The sequence below is a fragment of the Hevea brasiliensis genome, chromosome 11 (assembly GCF_030052815.1).
Source record: "Hevea brasiliensis isolate MT/VB/25A 57/8 chromosome 11, ASM3005281v1, whole genome shotgun sequence".
Taxonomy (NCBI): domain Eukaryota; kingdom Viridiplantae; phylum Streptophyta; class Magnoliopsida; order Malpighiales; family Euphorbiaceae; genus Hevea; species Hevea brasiliensis.
This window is the reverse complement of record NC_079503.1, coordinates 22,460,387-22,483,493: the sequence shown is the minus strand read 5'-3', so window position 1 is coordinate 22,483,493 and position 23,107 is coordinate 22,460,387. Positions and strand designations below refer to the sequence as shown.

The following is a 23,107-nucleotide window of genomic DNA, read 5'->3' as shown; positions in this document are numbered from 1 at the left end:
TCGGCGCCGCTCATTTTCAAAGGAAACAAGGATTTTAAACTAAAAGAAGGATCAAAACCCTTACCGGAGTTTGATCGGTGTCGGAAGAACTTGAGAAAATGAGAGAATTCTGGATTTGTTCGCGGGATGCTGAAAATGACATAAGAGAGCAACTGGCTGACCCATCCCCTATTTATACCCGTCTGAGCATTTAATGCTCACAGTGTTCCAGGTGGTGCATCAGTTAGCAGGAATCGCCAGCTTTTCTGACACGTCTCACGAATATTCTAGAAATTCCATAAAAGAGATCGGCTAGTTAGGGATCGGCTAATTAAGGCGAATGTTTGGAAGTGCGGATCAGTTAAGGGTTGTTCAGTTAGGAACTAGATCGGATAAACACATCAGAGATTGGAAAATAATCAATGCAATAATAATAAAATGACAGTTGTCAAAATAAAATTTTATTTCTGAAAAGGTCGGATTACATCATTTGGGCGATCTCTAGAGATCGGATTACATGAAAAGTCAAATTACATCATTTGGGCGATCCCTAGAGATTAGATTACATTAAAGGTCTGATTACATCATTCGGGCGATCTCTAGAGATCGGATTACATTAAAGGTCTGATTACATCATAAGGGCGATCTTTAGAAATCGGTGGAACATCCTATCTAAAAGGCCTATGTCAAAGCCTAGTCTCGTGGCTGAGTCAAAAGATGTGTTTGATCAGGAGATCGGCTGTTAACATCGGATAGATGTACAGCTTAGATGGGGGGACTATGACTCTCATGAGAATGAGAGAGGTCATCATCAAAGTTACCGCTCAAATCGAGTCTTCGGTTTAACACCCAGTGTGGTGAGAAGCCAGATGAACGCCAAGGAGCAGTCACCGGTGTTAAGGGGAATATTAGCAGTCTTCTCGCCCGAAATCGGTTCGCTGATTATGTCGGACGAACGATTCGAGATCGGTACGATCGAGGTCCTCGATCCAGATCGGTTAATTAGTCCGGTTCTCTCACTGTCATCAGATAGGATTATCATGATTCTCTGATCACCGGGATCATAAATTTTCAGACAAGGGACAAAGAGGATAATTGGGAAAAGATCAAAAGTGGCCATCATGGCTGGAATTATTGCTGGAGCAGCTAAAACAAGAAAAGTGAGAAGGAAAGAGGAAAAAATCAAATGAGGAAGGGTTTCCTGCTGAAGGTATATATATAGGGGATGGTCTGAGCATTTATTACTAAGCAGAAAACGAAGCAGATGCCTCAGAAATTGGGGGAATAAATGCTTTGACTGGACCGGACCTGATAAAGACCAGAGTAGGAGAGGTCGGAAGAAGGGAGGCCGGTATGAAAGACCGGAAAAGGAGCGTGTTAGGAAGATCAGAAAGGATAGGAAGTCGGACAGCAAAGAGAATAAGACAACTTCCGCTAACCGTCGTCACAATCAGGGCCGAGGTAGTTAAAGCGTCGCAGACGAAATCTCCACCGCACTCCCCAGAATCGCCCGCATTATTGACATGCGCCAGAGTACGTCATGACAGCGCTGTACATCCTAATCTCCACCGTTGATCTTACTTGTAAAGACGAGCTCGGAGCCCTAGGATCGAAGAAGAAGATGACAAGATCAGCGCCTTTCACTCCTAGCCCTCGGATCGCTCTTGACAAGAAAATTTTGGGCCGTCAGATTAGAAGAGAGAAAGGACAAATATTCTGGAAGGGATCTCAGCCGTCCGTTTTGATTTTCTTTAATTCTCAGGCCTCAGATCATGTCCTTCAAAATCTTAACCCTCCATCTCCCTCAAAACAAATCCTGACCCTTCATAGGGAGCACCCGGTTCCTATAAATACCTGCATGAAAACTGTTCAAAGGGGGGGACGAATAGTGAATATAGCGGAAGGACTCTGAAACTTAATTCAGCTCGTTACTCTGCTATTTTTGAGCTTTCATAAGAAAAACTTTTGAAACCAGTTTTCTGAAGTATTTTCTTGAAGGATTTCGAATCGAAACTCTCCATTTTCAGTTCGTTCATTATCCTGTGACACTCTCACTTTCTGTCTTTGTTATCTTCATTTCCACTCTCGTTGTCCAAGCTCAAATTCATTCATACTCGGTTATAATTTTGATCGGACTGCATTTTAGCAAGGTATTCTTCATTTCAAGGTGAACCTTAGTCTTCAGGTTACCAGCCCACGGCCCCATTACGTTCTGTGATCCCGTAGTTAGTTCAATAGATTTGACTCCCTATAGGTGAGTGCTCATATTGTCGTTTTATTAAGTGCTCATTCTTATTTTACGTATTTCCTTTGTCCTTTATATATATATAATTTTCTCCAAGTTTATATTGCGCTAAAGAACACGAAGAAGGTTATTCTCGAGTTTACTTCCTTGTTGACCAGTCCATTCTTTTTTGTTAATCTTTGTTATTCCTGAATGTAAGTCCTATAGTCCCGAGTAGCGTATAAGTGGTTGGATAAAATGTAGGTAACTGTATCTTAAGTGTTTCTTTAAAATAATGAAAGGTCTGAATAATAAGTGGGGAAAATAGTAAGGCCAAATCACTAGAATAACACAAAAGGCAATTGAGTAAGACGTCACAAGGCAGAGTAAAACCGAACCTTAAGATAAATAAATGGGATAGATCGGGTATCAAAAGGTACTGGTAAGGCGACCAAATAGGAAGGTCAGAAAATTCAGTTTGGTATCCCCTGACTAATCACAAGGTACCAACGAGTTAAAAGAAGCCTTATTCCGAGCCCCGGCATCTTTAAATGCCAGAACCCTTAGTTCTAGGCTTTTGTGACGGGTAGCTGTAATCAAATTTCGTGAGATCGGAAAAGTCCTTATCCGACTCCTATTAAAATAAAAGAGATCGGAGGAGAGTTCTTATCCGATTCTCAATCTAAAATTTTAATAAATATTTAAAAGGAGATCGGAGGAGAGTTCTTATCCGGTTCTCAATCTAAATTTTAATAAATATTTAAAAGGAGATCAGAGGAGAGTTCTTATCCGGTTCTCAATCTAAAATTTTAATAAATATTTAAAGGAGATCGGAGGAGAGTTCTTATCCGATTCTCAATCTAAAATTTTAATAAATATTTAAAAGGAGATCAGAGGAGAGTTCTTATCCAGTTCTCAATCTAAATTTTAATAAATATTTAAAAGGAGATCGGAGGAAAGTTCTTATCCGGTTCTCAATCTAAATTTTAATAAATATTTAAAAGGAGATCGGAGGAGAGTTCTTATCCGGTTCTCCATCTAAAATCTTAAAAAATGTTTAAAAGAGATCGAAAGAGAGTTCTTATCCGATTCTCAATCATGACCTTTAATGAATAGATGAAAGAGGTCGAAGGAGAGTTCTTATCCGATTCTCAAATCGAATTATTTATACGCACAATAATTCCTAAAATAAAACCAATACGCAACAGCCACTCACTAAGGTTATCTCATTTACTTATGTATCTGGGTAATCCGGATTAGTGAAAGATCAAATATTCCTTTTGTCAAAAAGATTAACATTTCCATTCAAACCTTCCTAACTATCAATTCTAATTTATAAAGGACGTGAAGTTAAATCTGCTTACCCTCATTGAGGGACGAGGTGGGGTGCCTAACACCTTCCCCACCCGTTTACGGACCCCGAACCTAGAATCTCTGTTTTTGAAGTGGTTTCATTTTAATTTACTTTCACAAATGGTTTTCTTTAATTTCCCTCAAAATTAAAGTGGCGACTCCTCACTTTTTCCACTTCGGTGAGTGTTCGTCCAGGCGACCGCAAAACCCTTGCAACACTATCGATCCTAGAACTCCTGCTTTGATACCATATTAACAAGTACTCATTCTCATCAATTCACAATTGCAGAGTTGAGTACATATATTCTGGTATAGGAGAAAAGATAATGGAAAACTACTTTATGGCTATACATGATCTTAGGTTAAAAAAATGGTTGACCCCTGAAAGTAGGGATCTTAATACAAAGAAGGAAAGTATAGATTTACACACTGATTAATCCTATAATTTCTCCAATCTGTTCCTATTGACAACTCCCGCCAACATGTATATTTAGCTTGGTTAATATCTATTCACCAACTTCTTCTTTACACTCCATTTGTGCTTTGATGCAAATTAACTTATAGAGAGAAGGTGCACAAGGAAAATTGAACAGTGTGTCATTAGCTATAATGCATGGTTGTGGAGCCATAACTAAAAAGGAGGCTTAGCAAGTTTCAAGACTCATAAAGAGTTATAGGAGAGAATTACTAAGAATGGTGCATTAAGCAAAAACAAGCATGGTTCTTAAAGCTTGCAAAGATCTATTTTCGAAGATGAGCAAGATCTTGCACCTCTTATACATGGATGATGATGCCTATTCAAGTCCATACAAGATGGTTATTGTTATAAAAATTGTGACCTTATAACTCCTTCCCTATATTGAGGTGCATATAAACGAGTAAAATTATAATTCTTTTTTTACTAAAAAATATTTATAACTACTATAATAACTTTTTTTTGTAATTTTATTTTTTGAGAATCCATGGGATCTAGATATTATAGTACTCCTCCCTCAATTCTATTCTATTCAAAATAACAAGAGAACTAGTATGCAAATGCAAGAATTTTTTGACTTAGAATAGTCAAACAAATTAGGGATGGCAGTGTAGAGTACTGTGAAAGTCACCCTACCAGAACTCAATGAAAATCATTTTATGAACTTGAACCAGATTAATATTGTAATACCCAAATGCGTCTCAAACCTAATTAAAATTTGAACTTTTTGCCAAAATTGAGTTAAAAAAGAAAAAAAATTCAAAATTGTGTAGAAAGAAAAATATTTCCCAAAGCAAGGTGAATTTATAGACGTGCCAACATTAAGATTGTCAGTATTTCGTGCCCATAGTTTTTTTTATACATATAAGCTAAGTAAATTTATTAATATTCATACTGATAGTTTTATTGTTGGCAAAACAGTATGCTAACAATAATAATGTCAGTAAAGTGAGTAAACAAACAAAAAAGGAAGGCATGTTACAGAGATTGCAAGGTGCCCACACACAACATGATCATTCTTCAATTTCTTTTATGCATGAATAAAAGTAAGAGGTAAGAAGGAATAATAAAAGTAGGTTCTGCTATAGTATAATACAAGCTCTAAATCCCACACAATGCTATGGGTATTATTTTTTTATTATATTTATCAATTTAATATAATTAATAAATAGATAATACTTTTATTAAACAAATATTAATTTTATTTTAATATAATTGTAACACCCATGATTTTTCGAGGTTGAAATTCTTATTGTTGATAGAAATTTCTCGGGAAACTCAAAGTTTCACAAACAAGGGAATGGTAGTAAAATATATTTTATGTGTGTATGTGTATGATGTGTTAAGATTCTAGGTTGTACGAAGGAGGTTTATTGGGTGTTCTTGCTAAGGAAAGAATTCAAGATTTCCTTGTGGGCAGTATAGACTTTGACAGCCAAAAGTTTAAGTTTCAGTAGCTAAAAGTCCCTTTTTTGGGATGGGTATAACTAGTGTCCTTAACTGACAAAGGGAAAGAAATAGGCAAGTTTCTTTTCCCCAATCTCTGTTTTAAGTCTTTCTTTTCTTTTCCTATGTCTCTCAACTTGCTAATTGAGAGATTTGGTTGAAATCTTACATTCATCTGTGATTTTTGTGTGGGGAGTGCAAGGAAGTGAGTTGAAGGGGATTTTGATCCAAGCTAAGGAAAGGAGATTGGCACTAACTTCCTTGCTTAAGCATGGTCAATTAAGAAGTAGATCCTTTTTTCCTTCAAGTTTTTACTTTTCCTTGGTTTAAGTATGGAATTGTTGCATGAGATGTAAGAATTTCATGAAAAACCCTAGAATTTGTTTCCTTAGGATATTGCATGTTGGATGTTTGAAGTCTTTTTATGAGTTTTGTTAAGTTTGAATTGTGTTTAGACCTAAGATGGCTAGCTTCCTTAGATGGATCTAAGGATTTCATGCTAATGCTATGTTTAAAGTTGGATTGAACTTTGAAGTTCATGTTCATGATGGATGCATGCGAAATTTGAGCTAAATTTCAAGATGTTTTAAGCCTTAGTTTTGTGTTAGAATATTTGTTTTGTATTTTAGAGCTTTGTGGTGAGTTTTGAGGCTTTTGGTAGAAGGATTTTGCAGGTTGTTAACTTGAAACTCCCAAGTTTGGCTATTGAAATCCACTATTTTGGCAATTGAAGCATGCAGTTTCATGAGAAAATCTAGAAAATTTCTAGGTTTGACAGTCGAAGTCCAAGACTTTGGCAACTACAGTGGCTATTAGGCTAAAAAGGACTTTTAAACCTTAAGGGTTCGACAACTGAAGTCCAAAACTTCAGCACCCACAGTGGCTACTGAATTAAAAGGTCAGCCGAAACCCAAGATTTCAGCAGCCAAAGTCTAAGACTTCAACAATCAAAGTGGGTTCTGCCAAGCCTTTTCTTTCTTGGTTTTTAAGGCTCCAAAACCTGTTTTTATTATCTAAAGGACCTAGAATGGATATGTTATAGATCTTTCATATGTTTTAAGGGAGTCTAGAATATAGAATTGATGTTTGATGTTTGTTTCACCACTAGATCAAAGATGGTGTTCTAAGTCTAAGGAAGTCAAGCCTTGAGTCGGTAATGCCAAATCATCCTAGGAATCACATGCGGAGTCTAGTCTACCTACAAAAATTCTAGGGGCTAAGAGAATATGAATAAGTTTTATAAGAGGTAAGTATAAACTGCATAAATTAATTTCAAATGCTTTTTAATTTCCTTAATTTATGTTATAAGCATAACCACGCATCATGAAATGCATTGATATTATAATGTAATGCATTAGAACCATACTTGATGTAACTGCATATATGTTTATGATGTGAGGTAGATTATGGATGACCCATGTTAGTAGTATGCCCTAGAGTATATCATTTAGTATGTATCTTGCACATATTTTATTAATAAAAGGCAATTTCACTTTTCCGTTTACATAATATATTTATGTGTAATAGAAAAGGTCCATTGATATTTTGTTAGAAATTCTATTCTTAAGTTGTTAAGAATATGAGTGACAGTATTTCTAGCACAAAGTATCATAAATTGGTTCACAATCGAGGATACTTCACACAGGACATGACTTATCCAGAAAGATTGTATTCATGTTTATTCCTAAGGTATTTATATGAGATATAAGTAAGATGGAATGGTGAGTCTCATGCCATATAATAAACATTATAGGCACTTATACATGATAAGTAGGCCAAACTAGTGACGCATATGAAAAGCACATGGAGTTTACTCTTGTCAATGCATTGTCATATATCATATCATTACATATAATCTTTAGACCTTAGATAACACAGTTATCTTGTATATAGGTGGTTTGAGTTTGATACTGCTTTCATACTTGTGCTGTGTATGGATATATGGGCATGTGTTGGCTCCTACTAGTTATATATGGAAATAGGTGTTGATTAAGATAGAATCTGTTACCCTAAGTAAATAGGAATAAAATCCTATGTTCATTTAATTGTTCTTAATGTTTCAAGTTCCTGGCCAGGACTGACAGATTTAGTCAAAAAAGAGTTTTTGACAAAAAAATCTAATTAATCAAGAACTGAAATTAAAAGAGAACATAATATTCATAGCAAATGGGGTTTGACATAAACCATGACTCCAGCTCGAATTGGGATTTTATAATAGAGATATTCTAGTGCATGGTAACATATGATTATAGGTTCATTGAAGGTATTTCTTATTACTGATTGGGTGGCCATGGCATGCTATTCTAGGTGTTAACCATGGTCTATGAGGTGCCTAAAATGATTTAGAGAAATCATTTATGGTAAGAAAGAGTTTTGATGATATTAAGAGTTAATATCATATCTCATTGCCAATTAGTGATGAGCCTAGTAAGTCACACACATACACAAGATAATCACCAAGTAAAATGTGATTTAATTGATTAATTAAAGAGTTTAATAAATTAATTAATTAGGTTTGGTTTGCAATAAGATTGTAAAGTCCCTAGCATGACTTGAAACTAAATCTAGGTTATTATATGTATAATATAAGTTAAATTTATATTTAAAGTGTTTAAATATGAATTTAATTGTAAGAAATTAATTAATGGAGATTAATTAATTAATTTATATTTGATATAAATTGATTAGAAGAGAAGAAATAATGATTTTGGGTTGAGAACTCAAAATTAAAATATAGGTGTAATTTGGTCATTTCACAGGGTAACATGTGGCACCATGAGATGGTGACACATGGCACCATATAAGCTTGCCATTTGTCTTCCTATCATGTAAGATGATCAAAGTCAAGATTAAGTCTAGCTTTGACACTTGGCTTAATGTGATTAAGTCAATTAAAATTTAAATGCAATGTAGTGATGACATGTGGCAAGAGTTTTAAGTGATGACCTAATTATAAAAGGGAAAAAGAAAGAAAAATTCAGTCACTCTCTCATTCTCTCTTATGTGTAGCGCACCTCTTCCTCCCTCTCCTCTCTTCATCTTTTCTCAATAATTCAAAGAGAATTGCCCAAATTCTTTTGAATTAAAATTGCTAGAAATTGTTTCTGGTGTCCTATACACATCTACAACCTCTCTAAAGGTAAGAACCCAATTTACAATTAGTTGGCAAGGCTTGAGAAGCAAGATTGGGGGCTGCCCATTGGTGATCTTGGTGTGGATAAGCTAAAGGGATAACACTTGGGGTCCTAGGTGCTTCCTAAATGTGCCAATCACATCCATATTGCATCAAAGAGGTTAGCTCTAACTTCTCTTTTAAACTAGGGTTTAAATGGATTAATTTGTTAATTCACAATCTTGAATGACAAACATAGATCCTAATACATATTAAAAGTGTTTTAATATGCAATTGAGCATTGAAATTAATTAGGCACATAAAGTATGTGGTATGATGCATGTAACCCTAGAAGAAAACTTTTGTAATTCAATGCTCTAATATAACAATTTACATGCTTCCGCTCCTTCAACCCACTAACTCCCAAATGGTACATGGTATTATGTTATATATGTTATGGATCCAAAATCTAAGTGAGATCCCTACGAGGTCCCTGGTACATGGCAAATGTCATGTTTTAAGTGGAAGTCCTAAAGAGCCTATGTATGAGCTAGGCACATTGAATATATTAAGTGAAAGTCTCAAAGAGCCTTTATATGAGCCGACCATATTGGATTATTGGCGAGTCACTATGTGACATGACTACTATGTTTGTATATGTTTGATGAGTGATGCATTCATGTGATTAAAAACTTTTTGTATGTAATTGCTTTAAGAAGTTTATGCTTACTAAGCCTCCCAGCTTACCCTCCCCCAGCTAAAAAATTTTTTGTAGGTAGCAGGAGCACAAGAATCTAGGAGTGGTTATGACATGTTAGAAGAACAAATGTTGTAATTGTCTTAACAGTTAGCATGTTATGTACAAATGTATTAATAATATAGAAGTATGTATTTATGTCATGTCTTGGTGTCATGTAAGTAGAATGCTTTTGATGTATTATGATTATATGTTTCATGTTTGTGGTGAGGACATGTATGTCTAATGAATGATGAAATCTTAACCATATGCTTGCTACGAGGTTGTTTAAATCCATGTATAGTGAGTTATTTCCTTTATAAATGGAAGGGCAATATAAATGTTGACTGTATAATATGTATATGAATAAGTATATGAAGGGAAGGTGGAGCCCCTTAAAAGAAATTGTTGTAAATAGGAAAGTAAAAAATGTTAGAAGAGTAAGACCAACCGATCAAGCCCTCTCCATAGTTAATTGAGTATGATGCATGAATTATGTAATGAAAACAGAGTAAAGAACTATCTTATTAATCACGCTAAATTTGAAAAATTCAATGAAAGTCTACTGGGGTAATCAATGACCCTCTTAGGTATTCCTACACCAAGGCATAAACCTAATGTGCACAAAGAAGTAAAGTTAGTGTGACAAATAAAGTACAGTTAAAGTTAAAATGCTTTGACTAATAGGTTCCTTAAGGGGAACTTTTCCAAAGTTTGTGTATGAAAATGATGAATAGCCATAACAGAGATAAGAAAGTAAAGGTGTATAGCATGCTTTTCCTAGAGAAATAATTCAAAGGAAGTTATGTGGTTTATAGCTGTCATGTAAAGGTTATAGAAAGAACTTAGTTTTATATAAATAAAGTTTAATACAATAATAATGATAATGAAAGGCAGAAACAGAAAAAGAAATTTCCACATAATGTATTTAAAGTTTTAAGCTTTCTCTAATAAGTCTAAGTCTTAAGAAGGAAAGAACCTCCCTAAGGAAAGTTCCAATGCAGTTATGTGGGCCCTTGGAAGGTTAAAGTTTTATACGGGTTCGGCAACCTTAAACTGACCTGCTCCCTAGCGCCGGTAACGACCCCCTAACCGAGTCATGACAATAATATTAAATAATATACTTACATGTAACAAATAAAGTTATTATCAATCAACAGTTATTGAAACCATTTAATCTATTCAAATGAAATTCAACTTTAATAATTCACTACATTGTCATGTGTATATAGTTTAGATTAAAGCTAACTAATATTAATAATATAATATTTATTATTTACTTATTATAATAACAATGAATAAAATATTATTTATTATTAAAAATATTTAATTGTGGAGTGTAGCAATAATAATAATAATAATAATAATAATAATAATAATAATAATAATAATAATAATAATAATAATACTTTTTAAAAAATAAATTAATTAACCCACTAACAAACTATTCTTATAATAATAGGTTTAGTATATATATATATAAAAATAATGTATATGCACATCGTTTTAAAATATTTTTTATTTGTTAAAAAAATTAAATGTATTATAAATTATATCAAAATTTAAGAGTAAAGTGAAATTAATTATATAATATTATAAAAAAAAATTATATATATTATTTTAGATAAGAATAATAATTGCAATATTATTATAAAGGGTATTTATAGAGAAAAAAAAAAAGAGTTGAAAGAAATATTACTAAAATAGGTTAATAATTTATTGTCAATATACTTTTCTTATGATGAGATATAATATTTTAATAACAAAATGTTGATATATAAAAATAAATTCATTTTATTATAAAATAAAGTCAGCTTAAAATTAATTTAATAAAGATAATAATAATAAAAGTAAATTTAAAAATTAAATAATTCAAAAACAATTAAAATAACAGTAACAAGAAAATAAAATAATAGGAAAAAATATTTTAAATTTATGTTCGAGTCATGACCCGATAACCGAATAATACGGTTGTTTGAATCTTGATTAAGAGTCTGAACCTTGAATGGTTCTTGTTGAATTCTTGGGTACCTAGATACTCAAACAATCTACTTGGGTATTTTGGGCATACTATATCATTATTCCCCCTCCCCCCTCCCCCATTCTCCTTCTTCAAATATAAATCTTCAAGTTCATTGTTAAAACTAAGCCTAATCACAAGAAAAAACTAAGCCTAATCACAAGAAAAAGGTAATGTGGTTAGCAAATGTAATAAATACTAGAAGGTCTAAATAGCTATCAACCTCAATCTGTCAAATGTTACATCTATTAAGCTACCGAGACACACCTTTTCAAGTTTCAAAATGTTAGCATTCATAAGCCATTAGATATAAATAACCATTTATATCCTTTATTGGTCATTTTCACTTTCTCTGGAAGTTATATTGCCTTTTGTCGTTCTCATGCTTTAAATCAAAAATTGCATTTATTTTTTTTCATCCTTAATCTTCGACCATGCTTTTTCTTCATGATGAGCTCGCCTATGGACGTCCTCTCAAGAAACTGTGAAAATCAAAGTATTTATATTGTTTTAAAGCAAATTAAACCCTTTCAAGAACTTTGTCGTGTGGGTTTAATCTAAATAGATCTCACATTGAATATTAAAAAGTTTAGCCTCGTTCTGTCTCACTTTTTTATTTTTAATAAATTTTAATTTATTTTAATATTATTTTATATATATATATATATATAAATAATCTGTAAGATTATTTAAAATTTAATCAAAATCAATTATATAAATGCTCAAATGAATACAAGTGTCATCCTTTTAAATTTAATTTTTCTATTTAATAATTATTTTATGATTATTGACTTTACGAGTTAAATTTAATCAATAAAATATGGAACAAATTCATTTATGAATTAAACTAATTTTTTCAAAGCTAATATAATTTGTTCGTATCAGTAAAATAGAATATTTTTTTTTCTTTTCATAATTTTCATGGCAAATTTGTAATTGTCAAATTGTTAGGCACGTGGCTGATTGTCCTAAATTTGCTGTCTTTCTCCTTCGACTAAACATATATGTCATTTTCCTTCTAGATTAAAGCATTCAATAATCTGCAATTGCTTCGTAAACAACTGCAGCGTTAAAATCTGAGAGGTTTATCATTTATTATGCTGTACTATAATTAAAGGGGCTGACAACGTAGCATAAATTCGAACCCAAAAAATTGATTAATATACTGCAATTAATTATGCCGATATCTTTGTCTAACATATGTAGTGAAGAATTTTTCTTAAATAATATTTTAAAATACAGAAATTGAATAAAATAAAATTAAATTATAACTTAATTATACATTCATTTTATTTTCTCTTCTAGCGTGGCAGCTGCCCTTGAAAAGTGGGAGAGTGGGGAGTAATAATAAAAGTAAAATAAATAAATAAATCTTATATAATAAAAATAATAATTAAAAAAAAACAACTTTGCGCGTCGATTTCTTTTAGGCCTTGAAGAGATCATTGATGTGCAAATACATGATTATCTAATATTCCTCTTACCTGAACCGTGGAATTTTATACTAATTTAATTAATTTTTTCTTAAATTTTATTTTTAAAATAAAAATTTCAATTTTTTATTAAAAAATTTCATTTACAAAAATATAAATTAATCATAAATTTATGAAAATTCAATTAAATTCTTTAAATTCTTTCTTTATAAATGATTTAATTCAAAAGAAGCCTATAAAATTATCCTCCTTCTACATTAATTAAAAATTATTTTTATGGAATAGCCTCAATGGGTTACATCCTCTATCCACACGACTAGCGAATCATTAGAGACAAAGGCCTCTGAAGCGAGTAAGCAAGGCAATTAGCCTGCCTTCTTCTCTAACATGCAAGAAACTGACAGACTGAAGCTGCTCTACCAGATGAAACACATCTTGTGCACACAAGTCATGCAATGGATCAACAATGGAACCAGCATTAAGAGCCAGAATTGTGCTCTGGTTATCACTTTCCACTATTAAAGAATGAAAGCCAGCTTGAATTGTCAATTCCACACCAAACCTTACAGCATGGACCTCTGCCAGACTTGTATTCCATTCATCTGTAAAGAACACATTAATATTATTTTTTAATGTTTCTCTTAAAAAATAAGAAGTGAATACATTATAAAAAAAATAAAAAAAAAAGATATTTTTTAATAAAAAATTAATTTAAAAATTAAATTAACAAAATACCACTTGATGTATAAAAATTTCATAGTTAAAATTTTTTAAAATTATTTTCATAAACATTTAACGGTTTATGGATACTATTAGGTCTTATTTTTAATCTCAATTTTTAATGACGTTAAAATTGGTGTTGCAATATAATATTTATTGTAGTGTTATTTAATCAAGTAATTAAAAATTTTTCTACATAGTTGTTAAAATTAAAGATTTAACAAATATAATTGAAAATAATATATATATAAAACAAAAGGAGAGAATTTTTAATTAAAATAGTTAATATTAAATAACTAATAAAAAAGTTATTCGAAATTTCACATCAGATATGAAGTGTGCAGTATATAAGTTCTATAAAAATAAATATTTTATTAAAATTACCATAGTTTTAATCTCAGTCTATTGTGTCACTAATTTATATGCGTTTCTGTCTTATTTATTGGCAAAAAAAAGTATTTAAATGAAAACAAGAAAGAGCTGAGAGTTTCATTGTGACCTGAACTGAGGTCCACGAGTGAATTAGATATGTCTAATGATTAATCTTTTGAATTCTATATATATTCTGTCTTTTGAAAAAAAAAAGGCTAATAAAAAGGAAATTGATTATAAAACTTAGAGGTTGAAGATTCGTTCCAAGTTGTGAATTTAAACTGTCATTATTGAATAAACAAATGAAACAAACATATTATATTTATGAAGTCGCATAATAATCCACCCTTCTTTTAGGTGAAGAACACGAGGTTCAACTATTGAAAAAACTACAAGTCGTTTTCGGTGAAAAATATTTTTTATTATTTAATTTTATTATATTAAATTAATAATATATATTTATATATATATAAAATTATTTTTCAAAAAATTATTTCCGCAAGACACGGAGCCCAATATTTCACTCAAGACTGCATACTATTCTGGCTGCTAAGTTTGTATAATTAATAAACATTATTTATATATTAAATTTGAAATGTTATAATATTATCCCGCCATCGTAATTGAAACCAATGACTTGAGTGTGTAAATACAATAATTGTGTGATCCAACTCTGCATTTTATATTTTTATTGTGACTTACTAGTATTTAAATTTTTATTTAATGTTTACTTTAAATTAAGAAAATCACGAATATTTTTACTATAATATGTACATTTAATATAAAAATTGCAATTTTAAATTAATTCACACTAACTTAATTATATTTCAAATGTTTAATTATAAATTTAAAATTTTCTAGTAAATTAGCAATGTTTTAATTTATAGTTATTTATTAATTATTTTAAACTTTATTCATTATAAAATTTTTGCAAATTCTTCATTATAATATATCACTATAATTACATTAAAATATAATAAACTTTAAAATTACATATTATAATAAAAAATCGTAGACAAAATTTGAGAGCATTCAACCAACTAAAATAAGCAAGAAAAGGAAAAATACATATGAAACTAACTCATGTGAAAAATAATATAAAATTAAAGGCTTCAAATATAAATTTTTTATTTATAAATATATATAGAAAAAATCAACTAAACTCTGAGAGATAAATAAATTTAAAATTAATTTTTTTTTATTAAATAAAGACAAAATTTTTTAATCAATACTAAATACTCCAAGTTTTAGGAAAAAAATTAAAATATTAATTTCTCTAATTTTTAAATAATAAAATATTAAAAATAATAATTTATAAAGGATTTTTTTCCTACACCTGGGTCATGGACACTATTATATAGTATGATTCATCTACGGTATATATATATCTCATATATTCATATTTTAAATTTATAATAAATTTATATAAATAAAAATTTATATATATATATATATAAAGATTAATATACTGCAATTAGTTAGATAAATTTTTTTTATTGTTTTAAAATATTTAGGTCATACATTTTTAATTAATAATTATTTTAAAAAATATTATAAAAAATAAAAATTAATTAAAAAAATTAAATTTATACACATACGATCATTTTTCTTTTCTCATTTAACTTAAGATTATCTAGATTATCTCATCTATTTTTAATTTTTATTTTTTAAATATTATACAATATAGACTCTGACACGTCACTGCCGTGCAACAGCTGCCATTGACAAGTATTAGTGTGACGGGGCCAATAGCAAAAATTAAATAACTCTTATGTTATAATGATAATAATAATAAAGACAACTTTGCACACATTGTTTTTGGCCCTTGCAGATCAATGACGTACGGTCTTCCGTCATCCAGCGTTTGAAGATCATTGGCGTAGTCTTCGGTCATCCGCCATCCACTCTCTGTAGGACTATAGGCCAAATGATTTTGATCTTGCTTGTTTCACACACTATAATCAGAATCAATATTGTATTCGGAAGAAGTAAAATCAAAAGCAGAAGGATAAATTTTCATTTATTTTTAATTTATTATATAATTAAAATCAAATTCATTTTAAGGTATGTGATTTGTATATATAAGTTAAAGAATCAAAATACTTAATTTTTTTATATTTTTATATATTTTTTATTTTAATTATTATATGAGAATATAAAATATAGAAAATCAACCCATAGTATTTTTTATATTTTTTTAATTTAAATTGGTTATAATTTTTCAATTTTATTTAATTACAAGTACAAATAAAAATAATATATTTTATCTTTTTACTTTAAATAATTAAAGTTAATTATATTAAAAAATTTTTATTTTGGTAATTATATGAAAATATAGAAATTATATTTTTACTATGTTTCATTCTAATTAGGTACAATTAATTATATTTGTAATTATAAATTTTATTTTTAATTATTTATATAAAATATAAAAATAGTAGTATTATATTTTTATTATTATTATAATTATTTTAATTATAAGATTAGTTAGTTGTTTGAAATATAAAAATATTTTAAATACTATAATAATTTTAATTATTATAATTGTAATTATAATTATAATTTCTATTTTATTTAATTATTTGAAATATAAAAATATTATTTTTTTATATTTTTATTTGAATTAATAGTATAAAAATATAAAAATTAAAACATTCCAATAATTACATGATAAAATTGAGCATTTAGTCTTTAACAAAATAGTCATTTTCATATTTCTGTTTTGATTCTCATGCTAAAAAGATAACGGTGATTCCCTTAATTATCGAAATCGGATTTCCTAATTTATTGAAATGAAAATAAAAAAAAAATTCTAAATAACTACAAAGGAAATTAACAAAATACCACTTGACGTATAAAAATTTCATAATTAAAATTTTTTTAAATTATTATTTCATAAAAATTTAACAGTATGTGGATATTATTAATTCTTATTTTTAATATCAGAAATATTGGATCCGATGGTAGAGTTTACAAATCAATTCCCCCAATCATTTTGAGTGGTGAACCTGTAATTATTGCCAATCTCAGTGCCATTTTCCTAACTTAACCTATATAAATTATAACCAGGTCAGAAAGCAAGCCATTACCTTTTTCTTTCTCTTTCCCTACAAAACTAAAAGCAACCCATTCCAAATGGCTAATCTATACCTTACAGGCAGTGGTGCCACTCTCAAGATTGTGCTAGCGCAAAGCATAAAAGGAAAGCCAAACTCACCAGGTATAGAGAAAAACAAGGTCAATGGCATTAATTAATTAATTAACTAGCTAGATACCTACTTTATATATTTTACACATGTTTTAATATTAACGAGCAAGTCTTTCATTTCCTCTTGTGTTGAGCGTGAGCAGACCCATCTCCACAGCTGCTCAACAGAAAGCCGCAGAATGTTGTCGTAAGCACTCTCTCTCTCTTTCTCTCTTATAAACTTTTAATCTATTTTAATAACTAATTAAGATGGACAAATTCCATATTTCTGTTGCAGAATGCAAAAAATTCACTTACAAAAATCAGAGATATGTTGAAGAAAGATGAGGTTGAGCTATCAGTTTCCTCATATGACACTGCATGGGTTGCGATGGTACCCTCCCAGAATAGTTCCAAGCAGCCTCTTTTCCCACAATGCCTGAACTGGATTATGGAGAATCAACAGCCTGATGGTTCATGGGCTTTTGACCCTGCTCATCCCCTCCTAATTAAAGATTCACTCTCTTCCACACTGGCTTGTCTACTAGCTCTACACAAGTGGAATGTTGCTGACCAACTTGTGCATAAAGGTCTGAACTTCATCGCCTCTAACATTTGGGCTGCCACTGACAAGCATCAACGTTCTCCACTTGGATTTGATATAATATTTCCAGGCATGATTGAGCATGCTAGAGACATGGGCTTGAATCTTCCTTTCAACAACTCTTCAATTGAGGGAATGCTTCTCAAGAGAGATTTGGAAATTAAAAGGCATAATATATATACTTGTGATTTTTTTTATTCAACTTTTACATATAATTAATGACTTGGCATTATATATTCATGCTGAGTTCCTCCGGGTGCAGTTTCCAAGTAGAGACAAATCATCTTGCATACTTTGCAGAGGGGCTGACCCGATTAAATGATTGGCAGAAGCTAATGAAATATCAAAGAAGCAACGGTTCGCTCTTCAATTCACCATCTGCAACTGCAGCTGCTCTTATTCATCTTCATGATGGAAAATGTTTAGATTACCTGTACTCACTGGTGAAAAAATTCGACAAAGCAGGTGATCATACATAGTTTTATTCTCAATTAAGTTGGGGCAGTTTTCATATTGATATACTTGAGCAGTGGCGGAACTAAGCATTAAACTACAAGGAAGTCATGTATAAAATTATAAATATAATATATCTATGTACATATATATGACCACACATATTATAAATATAATATACCTATGTACATATATATGACTAAACATATTTATGCAAAAATATATTAATTATATAGCATATAGTTTGGATTAAACAAATTTATTTGTGATTAAATAATAATGAAACTATCAATTAATTAGAAAATACTTTAGAATAGATAAAAATAATTAGAATATATAATTTATTGAATAATTACTTTATTGATAAAATTTAAAAAATTAAAATTTTAAAAGTTAATATGAATAAAAATAGAAAGATATCATTATGGTAACCAATTATATTAAATTACAATTAATTGTTTATGATATTGAATATATTAATGTAATTTTAATTAAATTTACTTATAAATAAAAAATATTTATTTTTTTTGTAATAAATTTTAATGGGAGCTGCTGGGGTTTGGGGGGCCATGGCTTCCTTCTAACCCTAACATAGCTCTGCCCCGAGAATTTCTATATATAGTATATTCCTAAGAATTTCCCTTACGTAGATTACGTTTGTCGTCAGAATAGGACCAAACCAGTCAATTTAAACAGTTTATTAGCTCACTTAAAAAAAAAAAAAAAAAAGGGACTCGCATATAATAGGATTCAAACCTGAACCATCCAAAACATAAATAGCTTGACACATCATCATAACTGGGCTTCAGTTTTGGCAATTTTTCCTCCAATATATATATATATATATATATATATATTATTTAAATCTAAAATTTAATTAAAAATTTTAAATTATTTTATAAAAAATTAAAATTTCAAATATAATTAATTTTATTTTAATAATTATTTATAAAATATATTAAATTAATTATCGTAATAATGCATTATTATTATTATTGTAGATTATATAATAATATTTATTTAATAATATACCCATTAAATTCCAGTTTAATCCTCTTTAATCTTAGGCTTTAATATATATTGAGTTAAATTTTTTTTTTTTCTTCAGTTCCTACCATTTATCCATTGAATATCTATCCTCGTCTCTATATGATCGACAATTTGGCAAAGCTGGGAATTGATGGACATTTCACTGAAGTAATAGCAACCACGCTAGATGACATACACAGGTGATTCTCCATTGAAACCCCCTGGTAATTCGGACACGAAATGATTAAGTGGTTTGGTGAACAGATCCTGGACGCAAGGCAGTGAAGAAATATTTTCAGACCCTGCATGTCTTGCCATGGCATTTCGTCTCCTACGGATGAATGGATACGAAATCTCTTCAGGTAAAAATTTTTCCATCTATGAATTTAAGGCGTTTGAGAGTTTGTACTTAGCTTACCACTTGAATATCTACACGTCTTGCTGCATGCAGATACATTAGTAAATTTTGACAGACAAGAAAATATCTTAAATTCGGCGAGCGATGTAAAGTCTATTTGGGAATTATACAAGGCTTCACAGATGACAATATTTCAAAATGAACCTCTTCTGGAAAGAATTTATGCTTGGACAAGAACTTATCTTGAAAAGAAGTTAGCGAGTACTGAGGCAATTCAAGACAAGAGTTTGCATAATGAGGTACATAATAAACATATAATGGCTTCAATTTATGTTTTCTTTTATAAAAATAATTAAAGAATATTAAATATACAGGTGGATTATGCTCTGAAACATCCATATGCCAATTTGGAAAGAATTGAAAGCCGTCATTATATTGAGAGTTACAGTGTAGATGACATCTCACTTCTTAAAACATCTTATAGGTAAGGCGGCATTTCTTATTATATTTTTTTGATAATAAAAATTAATATCTTTCACTTTTTTTTTCTTTATAGGTATTTCAATATTGATAACAGAGATCTCTTGACGTTTTCATTCCAAGACTTCAATGATTGTCAGGCCATATACCGCAAAGAAATGAAATATCTAGAGAAGTAATTTCACTGCTTTGTTGTTGTTTTGTTTTCCCCTAATCTCCAATAAGAAGGAATTTCTATGAATAATTAATTACAATTGTATTTTCGAATAATTTCTAAAATAAAGCAGATGGGTCGAAGAATATAGTTTTAAAAATTTGAAGTTTGCAAGGCAGACAATTGCATATACCTATTTCTCCATTGCTGCAGTCCTTCCCGACCCTCATCTGTCTGATGCTCGAATCTCATGGGCCCAAAATTGCGTTTTAACTACTGTAGTCGATGATTTCTTCGACTTTGGTGGCTCGATGGAGGAACTACTAAACCTCATTGAATTGGTTCATAGGTATATATGTGTGTATATATACTCCATCTTCTAATTAATTATCCATATTCTAATTTATCTAACAAAAGATCTCATGGAACTCAGATGGGATGATCACTCAACTGTTGGATTCAAGTCCAAAGATGTGGAGATACTCTTTTATTCAATTTATGACACAACTAATGACATTGCTGACAAGGCCAGAAAAAAACAAGGCCGATGCGTTAGAAAGCACTTGATTGATATTGTAGGAAGTACATGTTCATTTTAATTAATTAGTTGCAAAATTTTTACGTTTAATTATCATAATAATGTGTGTATATCGTATGTGTAGTGGATCGATCTTCTGGATACCATGTTAAAGGAATCTGAGTGGGCAAGAGACAAACTAGTACCGACAATGTATGAGTACATTACAAATGGATATGTATCATTTGGCTTAGGACCTATTATTCTCACTTCACTTTATTTTCTGGGCATTAAACTCCCTGAGCAAGTTGTAGAAACCAAGGAGTACAACAATCTCTTCATGCATCTCAGCATGATTGGGCGACTTCTAAATGATCGTGCATCCGTTACGGTATATACACATCGCTTGGTTAATTTCTTCAATGTATATAAATATAATAACCATGCATTAATTTCTATTCACCAACTTCTTCTTTACACTCCATTGGTGCACTGATGCAAATTAACTTGCAGAGAGAAGGTGCACAAGGGAAGCTGAATAGTGTCTCATTAACCATAGTACATGATCGTGGATCCATGACTGAAAAGGAGGCTCAGGAGGAGGTTGCAAGACTCGTAGAGAGCCATAGGAGAGAATTACTGAGAATGGTGCAGCAAACAAAAAGAAGCGTGGTTCCTAAAGCTTGCAAAGATATGTTTTGGAAGACGTGCAAGATCTTGCACCTCTTTTACTTGGGTGATGATGGCTATTCAAGTCCACACAAGATGGTTAGTGCTGTGAATGCAGTCATCAATGAACCAATCCTTCTACCCCCGTTCTCAAAGTTGGGTTAAATTTATAAAGCATAATCATGGTTACACTATGTTGGGATTCTTCCCTTTTTTTTCGCACCTTGTCAAAGCAATAATACGGTTGGACTTCAAGAGTTTAATACTGTGACATTGTAACTCCTTCCCTATATTTAGGTGCAAACAAAAGAGTTAAATTATAATTCTTTCTTTACTAAAAAAATTTATAACTACTATAAGAAACATTTTTTTTAATTATATTTTCTGAAAGCCCATTGGATCTGTATAATCTAGTTCCTCCTCAATTCCATTCCATTCAAAATAACAGGAGAACAACTACACAAATGCAATTTTTAGAATAGGAACTTAGGACATACGAGGGACGGCAACAAGGTATCCGTGAAAGTCACTGTAATTAACTTAAAGTGAAAATCATCATATCTGAATATGAATCCGATTAATATTTGTAATATCCGAGCTTATCTCAAATTTTATTAAAATTCATATTAAATTACCCAAACATGTCCTAACTCTAATTATTATTACCCAAATAATACTTGAATTTATTTAGATTTATATATTTTAATTAATAATCTATATAAATTATATTTTTTTATTAAGAATTTATATTTTAAATTTATAATTTTATAAAATATTTTAATTTTATTTATTTAAATTATATTATATAAAAATTTATTAATATTATTAAAAAAATATAATATATATTTAATTAATAATTTGTATAAATAAATTACCCAATTCACAAATCTGACATTCATTTATTTGTTCAAAATATTGTGCAATACTGATAGTGCTTAAGAACTCCATGGCTGATCTGTACGATAATGACCTTCAATTGCAAATAATTATATTTTAGAAATGTAATTTTTATATTGATTATCATAATGTTTTATTGAGATAATATATTTATTATTTGATAAATTAATTTTATTTCTCATATAAAAATTAACTTATTTTTATAAAAAAATAAAATTTAAAATATAAATAACTATATTTTGTAAATATATTTATATATTGATTATATCATATTTTTAAATAATATATTATTTTAAGAAAAAATCATAAATAAAATTAAATATAATAATAAATAAAATAAATATATTTACAACATTATGAAATATAATAACTAATTTAATAAATGTTCTTATGCTTATAAATGAGCATTTATCATAAGCCTATAAACAAGTTTAAAAACGATCCTTCTCACGAGCCTTTTTAACGAGTCAGCTCACAATTCCATTTAACGAGCTAGCTTGCAAGCTTATAAAAGAGTTGAGCTCAAGCTCGTTAATCAAATGAGCCTAAAATTCGAGCTTGAGTTTGACTCGTTTAAACTGAACCAAAATTTTATCAAGTTGAGCCTTAAGTAGCTTGGTTCGTTTACACCCTTACAGATGAAACCCACCTTTTGCAACAAAAGGGGAATGACGGTGATGGCGAATGGATGTCAACACGAACAACAATCAGCAAAAAGAACAATATATCATAACTAGAATCATCATCTAAGTTCATAATGTTAGAGAAAGGTAGGGGAGAGAGAGAGTGTAACACCCTCATATTAAGTAGTCTATACATTTTATTGTTCCAATGACCAAGGTCTGTCCGGACAGCTAGAATGTCTCGAACTATACTTAGATCACATAGA

At 30.0% G+C, this 23,107-nt stretch overlaps 1 protein-coding gene across 1 annotated transcript; it reads left to right on the top strand.

Annotated features, from left to right (window-relative positions):
• Window positions 1-16,977: 16,977 nt before the first annotated feature.
• Window positions 16,978-21,611, top strand: LOC110671325 (terpene synthase 6, chloroplastic-like). Its single transcript, XM_058129469.1, has 13 exons — window positions 16,978-17,090; window positions 17,222-17,265; window positions 17,356-17,828; window positions 17,924-18,126; window positions 19,223-19,343; window positions 19,408-19,505; window positions 19,595-19,800; window positions 19,876-19,985; window positions 20,058-20,156; window positions 20,269-20,484; window positions 20,569-20,710; window positions 20,798-21,043; window positions 21,166-21,611. Exons 1-13 carry the CDS (start codon window positions 17,006-17,008, stop codon window positions 21,484-21,486), a joined length of 2,364 nt encoding a protein of 787 aa, XP_057985452.1. The 5' UTR covers window positions 16,978-17,005; the 3' UTR covers window positions 21,487-21,611.
• The last annotated feature ends 1,496 nt before the right edge of the window (window positions 21,612-23,107 follow it).

What these genes read in the sequence shown, in the direction of transcription:
- LOC110671325 (XM_058129469.1), top strand. Translation starts at nt 17,006, where the DNA reads ATGGCTAATCTATACCTTACAGGCAGTGGTGCCACTCTCAAGATTGTG. An exon ending in AGAGATTTGGAAATTAAAAG is followed by an intron (nt 17,829 to 17,923) that starts GCATAATATATA and finishes CTCCGGGTGCAG; the next exon opens with TTTCCAAGTAGAGACAAATC. An exon ending in GAAAAAATTCGACAAAGCAG is followed by an intron (nt 18,127 to 19,222) that starts GTGATCATACAT and finishes TTTTTTCTTCAG; the next exon opens with TTCCTACCATTTATCCATTG.